Source organism: Phyllopteryx taeniolatus, chromosome 11 (assembly GCF_024500385.1).
Source record: "Phyllopteryx taeniolatus isolate TA_2022b chromosome 11, UOR_Ptae_1.2, whole genome shotgun sequence".
In the NCBI taxonomy this organism is placed as follows: Eukaryota; Metazoa; Chordata; class Actinopteri; order Syngnathiformes; family Syngnathidae; genus Phyllopteryx; species Phyllopteryx taeniolatus.
In genome coordinates this window covers 9,236,891-9,250,868 of record NC_084512.1, presented here as the reverse complement: position 1 = coordinate 9,250,868, position 13,978 = coordinate 9,236,891, and the positions used below count along the sequence as shown (strand labels likewise).

The window sequence follows — 13,978 nt, the reverse complement described above, 5'->3', positions numbered from 1 at the left end:
GGATAAACTGTATGGAAGATGGATGGATGGATTAAACTTCTATGGAGCAATGCCGGTGACCAAGTGCTAGTCGTTAGCATGTCTGCTTCACAGTTCTGAGGTTAAGTGTTCAAATCTCAGCTCCTGCCTTGCTGTGTGGAGTTTGCATGGTCTCCCCATCTTTTATTAATTAAACATAGAGGGACATACTTTTCAGAAGGCCAATTCTTATCTAAATATTAAAAATCCTTTTGATATATTTTTTTAATTTAATATTAAAAAAGGCGGCACGGTGGGCGACTGGTTAGCAGATCTGCCTTACAGTTCTGAGGACCCGGGTTCATATCTTATCTAATATCTTCTTATTCTTCTTGAATGTAACATCCGAACATGTCACATAGCTAGATAGATGAAGGGTCAAGTGTACTGAATTAAAAAAGTGAATTCTAGATTTCTGCTGAATGATAACTACAAAATCTCTCTGCAGAGCCAATCCGGTGTGGCTCGATCCGTTCTGTCACAACCTGGAGCTGGCTGCTCAGGCAGACCATGAGGACGACCTGCCTGAGAATCTGAGTGAGATAACGGACCTGTGGAATAGCCCTGCACGCACTCATGTTAGTACCAGGAAGTTTTTATTCATCCAGAAAGTCTATTTAAAATTCAACCAATTAATTACAAAAGCAAATTAATAGACACATTTGTGTGGTTTTCGTCCTGGCCGTGGAACACTGGACCAGCTCTACACCCTCGGCAGGATCCTCGAGGGTGCATGGGAGTTCGCCCAACCAGTCTACATGTGTTTTGTGGACTTGGAGAAGGCGTTCGACCGTGTCCCTCGGGGAGTCATGTGGGAGGTGCTTCGGGAATATGAGGTGCCGAACCCCCTGATACGGGCTGTTCGGTACCTGTACGACCAGAGTAAAAGTTTGGTCCGCATTGCCGGCAGTAAGTCGGACTCGTTTCCGGTGAGGGTTGGACTCCGCCAAGGCTGCCCTTTGTCACCAATGCTGTTCATAACTTGGACGGAATTTCTAGGTGCAGCCGTGGCGTAGATGGATTACGGTTTGGTGGCCTCAGTATTGCTTCTCTGCTTTTTGCAGATGATGTGGTTCTGTTGGCTTCATCAAGCCGTGATCTCCGACTCTCACTGGAGCAGTTCGCAGCTGAGTGTGAAGCGGCTGGGATGAGAATCAGCACCTCCAAATCTGAGACCATGGTCCTGCGGGCTGTGGGGCCTGCTGTTGGGTTTTTGTCCCTGCCTGGTTTGGCGGGGGTCCACCTCCCACACTCAGGGGCGGGTAGTGGGTGCTGCGGGTCTGGGTGGAACAGCCCTCTTCGTCGGTGGTTGTCCGGCCTCATTGCCCCGACCTGCTGGAGCCATGCGTCTTAATCACTCACTTAGCACAGGCTCACACCACTCACTGTATATATTTTTCTCACTAATCACATCTGGGCACATAAACATATCGGGTGGCGGGGCGTGTGGGGCGTTGGGGGGAGGTGGGGTTGGCTGGGGGCTGGCACTGAGTCCCTGCGGCCCCCACCGGGTGGCCAGTTGTCGGGGCCGGCGGACCGACCTGTTTCATTGTAGATAATGTAATGACTTACTTTTCTCATCCTGTTTACAATTAGTGCTTTGTCTTTTGTCTTCGTTTCTCTCTCCCCTCTAGAAAGTTTGTTCTGTTCCACTGTGATTCTCAATAAACTTCAATTATAACACTAAGAAATCTCAACGGAAGCTTAAAAACTCCACTGTGACACAGTAAAACTGTTCCGGCATAAAAGGGATACAAATCTTCCATTCTGCTTGACCTAACAGCCGAACAGGACAAAAAAAAAAAAAAAAGGAGAAGGGTGGAGTGCCCTCTCCAGGTTGGGGATGAGATCCTGCCCCAAGTGGAGGAGTTCCAATACCTTGAGGGTCTTGTTCACAAGTGAGGGAAGAATGGAACGGGATATGGCCAGGCGGATCGGTGCAGCGTCTGCAGTGATGCAGACTTTGTATCGGGACCGTGAAGAAGGAGCTAAGCCGAAAGGCAAAACTCTCGGTTTACCGGTCGATCTACGTTCCTACCCTCACCAATGGTCACGAGCTGTGAGTCGTGACCGAAAGAACAAGATCCCGGATACAAGTGGCCAAAATTAGTTTCCTCCGGAGGGTGTTCAGGCTCTCCCTTAGAGATAGGGTGAGAAGCTCGGTCATCCGGGAGGGGCTCAGAGTAGAGCCGTTGCTCCTCCACATTGAGAGGAGCCAGATGAGGTGGTTTAGGATGCCTCCTTTACGCCTCCCTGGTGCCGTGTTCCGGGCACATCCCACAGACCCCGGGGACGACCCAGCACACGCTGGAGAGACTACGTCTCTCGGCTTGCCTGGGAACGCCTCGGGATCACCCCAGAACAGCTGGTTGGAGTGGCTGGGGAGAGGGAAGTCTGGGCTAAAGCTACTGTACAAATATAATTAACATATCTCATTCATTGTGTTTCTAATTATTGTTTTCAATTTTAGAGAGATTTTGAGGACACCCTGTTGTTTTGGTTCTGAGAGATGACATCCTCTATGTCAGCAGTTGACATTATTTACGAGTTACGGTATTTTTTATGTCTTTGTCACAGGGAACATTTGGTCGTGAGCCTCAAGCGAAGCCTGATGATGATCGTTACTTGAGAGCAGCGATTCAGGAGTACGACAATATTGCTAAACTGGGCCAGATCATGAGGGAAGGGCCTATCAAGGTGAGATATGAAATGTTGGACACACACTGAACTGTATCTGTCCAGTCTCCAATGCTACTTGATCACTAAGAATGGCTCATCTGATTCTTCTAAGTGGCAACTAAAATATCCAGTAAGTTCTGAGAAGAAAACAGGAAATCAGCAAAAAGACTCAGCAGCTGATTCATCGCTGCTCTGGATTTTTCATGTTCAACCTCTCTAGCGATGCGTGTGCTTCAGAGTTTGAGCCTTACTGCCGTCCTGTCAGGGTTCCCTGCTCAAGGTGGTCCTGGACGATTACCTGAGACTGAAAAAACTATTTGCAGCCAGACTCGTCACTGTATCCACCAGCCAGGAAGAAAACTCATCAGTCACTGAGGTGGGGTTGGTTGGCTGCTGGTGTGCTGCTGCCTTGCGACAACGCTGCCTGCTTTGACTTTCCATCTGATGTGATTTTCTCTCATACCTTGGCTGACTTGGGATAAAAGTGTTGCTCACGTTTCACCATGATGTCACACGTTCTACCGCATGTCAAAAGCATTAGCGTTCTTTGATGGCTTGAATGATGATTTTCCAAAACACACCAGCAAGTCAACTTCTGAATGGCATAAAGGGTTTGGAGTGGCCTAGTCAAAGTCCAGATTTGAATCCGATTGAAATGCAGTGGCATGACCTTAAAAAGGCTGTTCATGCTCAAAAACCTACCTTTTTTTTTTTTAAATTCAAACAATGATGCAAGGAAGAGTGGGCCACAATATACAGTAGTTTCTCCACAGAAATGTGAAAGACTCATTGCCAGTTATAGAAAACACTTGAGTTCAGCTGTTGCTGCTGAGGATGGCCCAACCAGTTATTAGGTTTAGGGGGCCATTAGTTTTTCACACAGGGCCAGGTAACTTTGAATAGTTTTTGTTTCCTTAATAAAATAAATCACAATTTAAAAACATAATTTTAAGTTCACTTGGGTTATATTTGTCTATTTACATTTGTTTGATGAAATTGAAGTGGGGAAACTATGCAAAAATATAAGAATTCGAGAAGGGGGGGCAATACTTTTTCACACCACTGTAGTTAACATGATCATTGAGAGACTGGATAATTACTTGACTGTTGCTCTTATTAATGGCAATAAACATACCCCGATTCATTAACAACACCTTATTTCTCTCCTAAATGTTTCCGTTTCTGTCTCTCTTCACTTCAGCTTGTACGGATTTGTTTTTAAGCAGCAGCCTTATGTAATGTACCCTTGTCCTTTCTGCCTCTCTCCGGCATCAGCTGATCCAGAGTGATTTGGATGATGACGAGGATGAGCGCATGAGCATGGGCGGAGGTCGCGGCACTCTCCGCTTCAAACACAAGCTTCCCATGGAGTTGAAGGGGCCGGAAGGTGTGCACGTGGTCCACGGCAGCACAGGTACCCTGCTCACCTCCGACCTCAACAGCTTGCCGGAGGATGACCAGCGCGCTCTAGCGCGATCTCTAGAGGCTCTAAACGCTGACGGGGGGCTTTACTCTGAGCGCAATGCCCGTACAGAGTCGGCCAAGTCGACTCCGATGCATCGTCACAAGGACGGCGAGCTACGGGAGAGCCCTTTGGAAATTACTGAGTTATGACTAGCCGAGGCCTCGCTGGTCTGAGCCCAATCATGACTCAAGTGTGTGCGTGTGCTTGTGTCTCCACACCACCACCCTGAACCTGTTGGGAAGGTACGGGGAAGATCCAAGAAGGACCAGAGTGTGAGCGTGCTAGTCCACAGCCCACATGGGCCGAAAACTCATAACTAGATAGGTTTACGTGGATGGTGAGCCTGCTTAAAAAGTTTTGTTTTTTTTCCTTTTTCAAAATAAAAATTATCAGCAGGGCGCAGCAAGAACAAAACTAACAGGAGTCATCAAGTTTCATCCAAAGAACAGAAGACTGTATGGCAGAGACTGTAGAAGCAGAGGGTGCTGCATCCTCACTTGTTCTGCTGAAGGTTTACTAGGACTGCATTCACTCACACAAACACACACACGCACCCAGCTTCACACACATTCAGACCAGCAAATGGCCTTCAATGGGACACTGATTATTCCAACTCCTTTTCATATTTTGAGTTAATTTGCAAGTGTAAAAACAGTGTCTGTGGAGTAAAGATGAAATATGAAGATCTTTATTTTAGTAATGACAGGAAAGTACTGATGCAGTGCGACCGCAACGCCTCAAATAACCTCTTGATGCTTGAAAATTTTAACTTTCCATCTGCACTGTGGAAATTGTTGGATCAAAAATAAAAGGCACCCACAACTGACCAAGCAGGAACATGCTTGTCCATCTTTTCCTCGTGAGCATATTGTGAATTTGTGGTTTAAATGGAGACCTAACTGATGACAAGAACACCTCAATGGATTATTCAAAATGGTTGATTTTGGAGCAAAAATGAGAAATTTCAGCCCTCAAACAAATTGAATGAAAAATATATTAGCAGTTGTATTTTATTGATAGGAAAATGGCAACTTGCCCACCAAGACGTTACACTGCCACCTGAGGGTACTTAAAGAGTCATGCTCAAATGAAGACATTTTTTTTTATTTCAAAATTATTATTGGAATTATGATATTTTTAAATTCAAATGCCTGCTTACTGCAACAGGAAGGTCATTTTCGTATTTGGATGTCTGTGGGTGTACGTGTAACTTGTGCAATGGTGTTTTTTTTCTTTTCTATGACACTGTTTCTGATGAGTGGTGTGTTTTCAAGGTTAATTTTTATATATGCATTTTTGTATGTTTTTATTTCTTTGTCGTTACTCTCACCAGCCCTGAGATCTGTGATAGTAAAAGAAATATCCAAACATCTGTCACATTCTTAGTAGGGTGACTGGAAAGTGGTTTGTTGTTGATAAAAATGTTGGTCAATTATAGTGCATCAACCTGAACAAGGCGGGTTCTTACACGACAAATTTTTATATTACAGTATTGTTAAAGAAGTGGTGCAAAATTGGCCAGCTGCGGCACACTCTGGAAAACATTGCCATCTAGTGGTTGTAGACAATAAACGTAAAATGAGTTTGTAAGCCCATTGATTTATTGTTTCCAAGTTATATAGAAAAGTCATCAATTACAGATTTCAAGAAACCTGACAGCAGTAGGCAAAGACTCTATGCTGAGTTCTCATCCCTGTTAAGGATCACATTCATCGGCTCGTGGCGCTCCCAGATGTGGCCGTGGTGCTGCTTGCTGGTGTCTTCTTCAGTGTCCGATTCAGCTGTGGAGACGGGAGAGAATTTGAGTCATTCAGGACAGAAATTCGTGAAAACAGTCATAGAGCAAAAGTCACAATAAGGACAGATTAATACTCACCTCCTCAAACTTGTGAATCTGTCGGATGAAAAAGTCTCCATATCGACGAGCCACTTTAGTATCTGCTATGTGGATCATGTCCTAAGGAGATGGTAGGAGTACAAACTTGACTCACAAACTCATTTTTATCCTCTCATGGACTGCAAATAATCAATTGAGCATACATCTTAACAAATGTGTTAGACCACCGCAACCTATTTTTCTCAGAGAATATCCAGCATCATGAAGGGCTTTGCTGCAGACTTTCATTTTCAGCAAGCGCTCTGTGGCAAATTTTAAACTGAATTCCCCTTTTATACACAAGTACAATTCATTGGGCTTCTCTTGGAGGTCAGAAATGAATCAAACATAACATTTCACCACTAAAACATTTTGTCTGTTCAAGAATGCAAGTAAATAACTATAATTTGACATCTTAATCAATAAATAAAGGTGCCTAAATAAGTACTTGTCTGTTTTTAAAGTTGATATCATTATTAAGTTAAAATGCTTCTACATACTGATGTGGTAACCATTTCAGCCATTATTAATTACCAGTGCTGTAAATTTTGGTCACCTGTGGCATATATCCAACATTAAGCGATAGTGTATTAAATTTGTTTAGCATTGCATACAAAAAAAATGGGTATCAGTTAACAGGGTAAGTACCTCGTAGGATTAAGGAAAACAATACCTGGAATATTTGGGGGTTAATAAAAAGAACTACACAAAAAGGATTATGGTGCTGGAAAAGGATTTGGAATCACGTTCTAATTTAGACCCCAACCGCATTAATATTATTATATTAAGAACATTCCGTGTCTAAGGACTGTACCTTGTCAATGTAAAAGTCGACCTCAGAAGCTGACTGGAACTCTCCGTCCAGAGCTGAGATACCGCTGGTCCATACCAGGTTCTTCATCTTGTGCTTGAAGACAAGCAGCTGAATCCGGAAGTCCTGCTCAGTCATGTCTAAGAAACCTGCCAGCTTGGCCACCGGCATTGTCGTGTACAGCTTCAGGAAACTGGAGTGAAACGAAATACCAGTAAGATTAAAAAAATAACAATAATAAAATTAAAAAAAACAAGGTTTCCACCATTCAAAGCAAAACAACTGCTGAGGTGCACGTTTTTGTGCGTCTACTACAAAGTCAGTCAGTAGGAGGCACCTGCGGATGGTGGAGAGCTGAGCCTGCTGCTGCACCTCCTCTGCAAAAACCTTAAGCTGCTGCTGGAAGGGTTCCTTGTGGTAGTTGGCATTGACGTTGTCATAGTTGGGCACCACTGGAGACAAGAACTTGGGGCAGGCGAAGCTGAACAGCTCCTCAAAGACCTGCAGATCTCTGAGGTGGAAAAGGTAACATTCACTGATTAATGACATCGGTCATTGCATTTTAAAATGAATTCATGCCACCCACAACCTAACTCAGAGGTGTTAAACTTGTTGTCATCGTGGGCCAATTCGCATATGGTTAGTCTCAGTGGGCTGGTGTCTGCCTACTCACCTATATTTTATTGTAACCTGTCCTGTTATTTGCTGACAAATTCACCTATTCTCTGTTTTGCTTTCTGAAACTCCCTTGGTTTCATCTAAGGAGCCCAGGAGAGGCTTTTTAAATGCTGCTAGAAGTTGTTTGTACTCCGTTTATACTCTATATAACTTCATGACATCTTATAGCCAAATTCTGAGTTGAACTGCATTTGTTTAAGAACAAGGTGTGTGGTGAGAGTGCAAGACAGTTAGACCTTTATGTTCCTGAATAATTGCATCATGATTATTACATAATTGCTCCAGCATTTGGTTATTATCATTTGTATGGCTAGTCTTGAAAAATTGTGGCAAACTTATACAGGCCACATAAAATGACATTGCGGGTCGGATCTGGCCCGTGGGCCTTGAGTTTGACACCTGTAATGTAACCAATGAAAAATAAATGTTGTCCCTAATATGCTCACCCTTTTTGCATCCGCAGCATCTTATCTCCATACTTGTCCCTCAGCTGGGTGTGGATGCTCTCGTCGATTCGCATGGGGTACATGGTGAGCGCAATGGCCAGCAAAGCGTGCATCTGCTCGTTCTGTTTGTTGATCTGCAACCACAAACAAACCCAAATGGCATCTAATTAACACACAGCAAAGGAACATAGCAACTACCTCAAGTCAATATGCATTTAGTTGTTAAAGTACATTCATGCATCTTGATTTCTATGTCTCGTCAAACTTTAATGATTATGTAACATTTACTATATATCACACTACATTACTTCAAAAACTTGAACTATGAAACGTATAAATTAAAGACATGAGTAAAAGTTGTGGGAAAGTAAGGGCTGCAGGATATATATAAATAAATCGAATAACTTGGTTTAAGTCGACTTCAAATATAGGCAGGAAAAAAAAATCATAAACTTCGCCCAAAACGTCAAAGGAGCGTCTGCAAGTGATTTCTAAGACATTGTTGGATGTGTAATGCACATATAATATGATAAGTATGAGTGAACTGAATGCTAGCTTTTTTTTTTTTACCCAAAATGGTAATTGCTAGTGCTCTAATGCTAAATCGCGATTGGTAACTGTGTAGCATTTAGCACTTTACTGCCTCAAATTCTGTACACCAAATTTATACCATACACTGAGTACCAACATATGCAGTTTAAGGACTGCAGGCCATCCCTAACCCTTCTAAATGAGAATAATATGCATTTTAGTAGTATAAAAAAAAAAAAAAAAAACTTTTTTTTTTGGTAATAGAAATAAATCAATCAATACTCAATATGAGAATCGATTGTAAAAATATTTAATAGTGACAGCCCTAGATGGGCTCGCACCCAATCCAGGGTGTACCCCACCTCTCACCCACAGTCAGCCGGGAAAGGTTCCAACTCACCTGTGACTTTATTGAGGTCAAGCACTATTCTAAATGGCTGAATGAATGTTGCATTAAATAGTTTAATATTTTTTTTGAAGGCTATTTCATGTCATTCTATTTAAAACCTTAACGCTTATAGTAAACATTTTAAGGCTATTTGACCTATACAGTCAGCATTTGTGGAACGTTAACATCAATATATAAGCGCAGTCCATTTACCATTTACCATCAAAACTAGGTCACCTTGAACTGGGACTCACCATCTCATATTTATACGTTGATCTCTGGAACATGTTTCTCGTCCTTTGGATGTAGAGCAGGATGTTGGCGAACACTCGAATGGCGTCCTGGTAACGCCTCATCATCAGATAGGCAAAGCCTACATAGTAATAGGTGGTGATCTGACACTCGGGCACACGGGAGTACATGCTCTGAGAAAAGAGAAGACGAGACACAGTTACAGAACGGAGACAAAAGCGCTCCAAAAAGACCTCGCTAGGTTTTACCTTCTTGTTGAGCTCAATGTTCTCCAACACTTTGATGGCCTGGTAGTAATCTCCAAGCAGAGAGTGCAGCCTCAGCAGCCCCACCAAGCTGAAGTAGCCCAACATCTTGTAGAGGGAGTGGCGTCCATATTCCCCCGCCACACTCTCTGGGTCCCCTGCAACAAAGCAACCTATTTTCAGTTTGACCTCCCAAAAACCTGTCAAAGTATCCTTGAAAAGTTATTGAACCACCAGTAGCTCCTGATGCTGGTCAACATCAGTTGGTTAAAATGAGTTCTTCCGTACCTAGCTTTTATCACACACTGAGCAGGCAAAAGGTTTCCCTCCAGTTGTTATTATACTCATGTGGTTTGTTCAATGAATCTTTTGAGATATTAGCTTTATAAAGGCAGAAATGTTAGATACAGCTATTGTACTGGATCTCGTTTGGTTGAGCAAGTAGTCCTCTTATGGTTGGTTAGTTTAAATGCAGCCAATTCTGAATTTTAAGATAAATTTCATACCTCCGCTGGTGTAGACTTCGAGCTGGCGGTTGATATTACTTTTATCCACAAGGGAGTGGAGCACATTTAGAACGCTGTGGACATTCCAGATCTTTGGGTTGTTTCGCAGGAACTCAATCTCGTCCTCCGGCTTCTTGGCAGTCTTACAACGGTACTGACTAAACGACTGGAACTGAAGAGGAGGATAAGTAGAAAGTTAGTGTTAACTGAAAATCCCAGTATGTTCATACTACTATTGTAGTTTGTTCTTTCACTTGGCGCTGAATATTTGTTTTGTAGCCCTAATGAACAAAATAGAACATACCTGGTAGATAAATTCATCAATTATGTCCCAAAGCCATTGGTTTGGTAGCTCCAAGGGGGCAGGGCCATCAGCATCTGTTTGTAATAAAAACAAAACATCCACATTGGCATTTCAGTGATAACTTGAGGAAGGCAAAACAATTCTTGAAACTTACTCAGAATGTAGTTGAAGAGGTTGCAGTAATTGTAATAGGACTCAAACCTCTGGTGTAAATTGGGTCCCCCCTAAGCAGTGTGAGAAGGTTATTGATTACTGATTACAAACAAAGACTAACTCTCAAAGTTTTCTCTTGATATTGAAGATTATGCTTGGAAACTGGAAAGTGGTGGTGACTTACGCTGACTTTGGCATAGATGTGTCTGTAGTACAGTTCCTTATAGAGAATGAGGAAGACGGCATCTGTGGGAGATAAAATGTGATAGGGTAACAACAGTGGAGTAATGATGCATTCAAGACTGCTGGGAAACCAGAAGAATACCACTTGGAGCTTTCGAGGCACGACCAACCTTTTAGTGCAATGTAAACAGAACAAAAAACATAGTTGTCTACCCTGCACCTTTACCAAATACTGTAACTTGAGCTTGGGGGGGGAGAGATTGAAACTTAAAAGTCCAAACTTTACATTATTTTGTTGTGGACGTCGTTGGATGGATGACTTGATTATTGTAAAAAGGATTCATGAAAAAAAATGTGCATGGTAAAGCACTGTCCTTAGTGTATCAGGTCATCTAAAATGTATTTAAAAATAACATTTGGAGCTAGGGAATTTATACAAATGATTACTCGTCCAATTATTTTCTACAGTGCTTGTCCTCATTTGGGCCATGCCTAAGTTGAAGACTCTCCCTGCAGATTTGGGGCGAGAAGCGGGACACACCCTGGACCAGTCGGCAGTCAATCACAGCACATATTTAGACCAACATCCACACTCATATTCTCAAATGTGAGAGGAAGCAGGCGAACCCAGAGAAAATGATTGGTAATTTTTCTCATTGAATGGCACTTTTTTTTTTTTTTTTACAGTAAGTCAGACATTTCCAACTTCCTAGTTTCCTATAATACAACATCAGTCTCAAGGGGACAACAATAAAACCAATTGTGTACATAACTGGCATGTATTATTTTCATAAAGACTTAAACCAACTCACTCACCATTGCCAACAAGTGATGAAATGGTCTCAGCCTCCGGCCAAGGAGACGTCTTGAAGAAGCGGTCAGTCAGCTTGTTCCAACTTGAACACAAAAGCAGTACAAAATAAGTAAGCCACTTAACAAGGGCAAACAGGAGATGACATTTGCAAGAGCACCGTTACCTGTTTTCATAGACATCTTGGATCTCATAGATCTTCTGTTCAATACTCTCGCTGGACACACGGTTGGACTGCAGTTCGTAGACCTTCTGGTCGATCAAGTCAGAGATGGTTTTGTGGAAGTACTGGAGGAAATTCTTGATCACCTCTGGGATAACATGGTAGGTCTGCTGCTCATACTGCCGCTCAAAAGCCATGTCTGCTTTCGGGTCACCTGCGAACGAACACAGAACTTGAATTTGATCATATAGGATTTCAGCTCGAGGACTGTTGTCATTTGCACACAAGGAATCTTCGTGTCAGTAAACTGAATGTGGATCATGTTCACAAACCGGTGTGGAGGTCGCATTCGTTTGAAAAGCCGTCATACTGAAAGAGAAGAAGAATCATGAGCAAGAGCATCTGTCACAGAGCATGTAGTCACCATCCAATGATGTCGAGAAATACACAGGCCAGCCACCAACAAAACGCATTTAGACATAGAGCAGAAGTATCAATTCAAATGAACTATATCCTGCTTATACAGGTTATATGAAAACAGAAAATGACAAAATTAGCAATCAGACTGCAAAGTTATTGTGGTCATTTCAAGCAGTTCAGTGAATAATCTTCTTGTACTACAGCTAGAGCATGCTAACCGACTTTAGCTTCTAGCAATCCTATCGCCTGTTACGTTCAGAAGAAAAATAGGTCTACTAACGTCGTCGTCGTATGACATGATTCCACAAGTAATTCAATGTATTGTTTTCTTGACTGAGGGCGAATTTGGACAATGCGACCGGCTAGCTAAGCCTGCTAAACCACGCAACCGTTGCTTGCGGGACGGCAGGAAGCGGAAAGAAAATGATGACGTCCTGAAATAACGCGAGATTAGGTTGTTGTTTTCGCCATCCGTTGCATCATGGGAAAAATGATATTTTTTTTTTTTTTAAGTATAAAGGTAAGATTAGTAGCATAAAAATAAGATTAATAGCACTTCTATTTGTGTTAAGTCTGAGGGCTTTTGAGAAAGAATCTAACTCATTCTCAAAAAGAGGAATGTGGGTTGCACCTTCAAAATTGTGCATTTTTGTAGAAAAATATTTACCAGGGACAAGAACAGTATTTACCAACTTGTCATTATTTGTATTGCACATAACAAAACCGAAACCGATTTTTATCCTAGAGTTTTCCACTTAAGAGATTTTTTTTTCTAGATTTTTTTTTTTTCTCTTTCTATCAGCTTTAGGCCACATACGACTAAAACTGATGGACAGCAGTTTCTACTTCGTCAAAGAAAAGGCAATTACTTGGTTTAATGTCAAATCGTTATTGCACTACGTCACAAACTGGATGCATACAACTTGTTCATAACTTTAAAGTGTACTTCTTTGGCTTTGGGAATGACAGGAAATGTCAAATATGTAGTCCTTAACCAGCAAATGCTTTTAATCAAACCAAAAAGACTGGACTTTGAACATTAGTTGTGGAGTTAAATGGTTTGTGATTATCATTCAAATTATACTTAAGACAAAAAGTGTTATGACAGGAAACAACCATTACTGTCAACTAAGTGCAACACTGAGCACATACCCTGCTTTTTTAAATGTGTGTTACAATGGACCCAGTACAGAAAAATAACGATAACACAGTGTAGTTAATTTTGATATTTCTATTATTTCAATCATTGGTATGATTTTGTCAATAAGTATTGCTTTACATTAGGAAAAACCCTTACCTTTATTTTACATTTTGTGACGTGGAGATTCACAGCCAAATCTGCATTATCTTGTCAAAGGAAGTCTTATCTTTCGAACCACATTTTGTGATTTTTCTTTCCCCCCACAGATTATTTTTAACTCACTTCACTGTAGGCCAGCAGTTGGTCAAAATATTAAAATATTATAAAATATTTTCATGCACCAATAACGGATGAAAATTCTTTGTCGTGTAAATTTGTACTTGTGAAATGGGGGAAGAGCCTGTGATTTATAGGTCTACCACTAGATGGCGTAATAGCAGCAATCTGCTGTTTATATCCCACGAAACCCACGGCTGGACCTGTTACCACGAATAAAGTGTCTTATCTTCTCCATCTCAGTTGATTTTAGATGTATTATCATCACGTAAAGGACAACAGCCTCCTTGAAATATGTTGTAATTTTGAAGTGCAATATTTTGTGTCACAATTTGACACATCAAACCACGACCACTAAAAGTTCATTTGAGGGTTTTCACTATACCTATATTCATCGGTAGTATATTGCAAAAGGCATCACAACGACACGTATGGGGATATTTGCCGCAAACACGCACGCGCACACAAAATATTTCATTTTGAAGTTGCAAAGGAAACGTGAGAAGGACAAGATTATCTGAAGGCTTTGCTCCAGAGGGTTTCTCACCCTCCCACCTTCCCAACTGGAGGTGCTGCGTCTGTCTGCGAAGTCTGGAGGGAGGAGGTGTGGAGGAAGGGGGTGGGGGGGAGGA

At 41.9% G+C, this 13,978-nt stretch overlaps 2 protein-coding genes across 4 annotated transcripts in view; one reads left to right on the top strand and one right to left on the bottom strand.

Moving 5' to 3' along the window:
• The window catches only part of cdh23 (cadherin-related 23), a 205,850-nt gene extending 200,098 nt beyond the window's left edge, over positions 1–5,752 (top strand). For all 3 annotated transcript variants that reach the window (XM_061789259.1, XM_061789260.1, XM_061789261.1), the window contains 4 exons: positions 467–596; positions 2,596–2,715; positions 2,963–3,073; positions 3,973–5,752. In XM_061789259.1, coding sequence (XP_061645243.1) covers positions 467–596; positions 2,596–2,715; positions 2,963–3,073; positions 3,973–4,311 — 700 coding nt within the window. In that variant the 3' untranslated portion in view covers positions 4,312–5,752. The remainder of the gene's footprint in view (positions 1–466; positions 597–2,595; positions 2,716–2,962; positions 3,074–3,972) is intronic.
• On the bottom strand, positions 5,742–12,363 carry eif3s6ip (eukaryotic translation initiation factor 3, subunit 6 interacting protein). The gene is made up of 15 exons (XM_061789266.1): positions 12,210–12,363; positions 11,842–11,878; positions 11,513–11,723; positions 11,352–11,431; positions 10,537–10,598; positions 10,354–10,423; positions 10,200–10,273; positions 9,896–10,067; positions 9,393–9,547; positions 9,147–9,317; positions 7,974–8,107; positions 7,187–7,360; positions 6,853–7,042; positions 6,039–6,119; positions 5,742–5,943 (listed from the first exon to the last, which is right to left on the bottom strand). The coding sequence occupies exons 1-15, from the start codon at positions 12,225–12,227 to the stop codon at positions 5,872–5,874; spliced, it is 1,701 nt and encodes a 566-aa protein (XP_061645250.1). The 5' UTR covers positions 12,228–12,363; the 3' UTR covers positions 5,742–5,871.
• Positions 12,364–13,978: the final 1,615 nt, after the last annotated feature.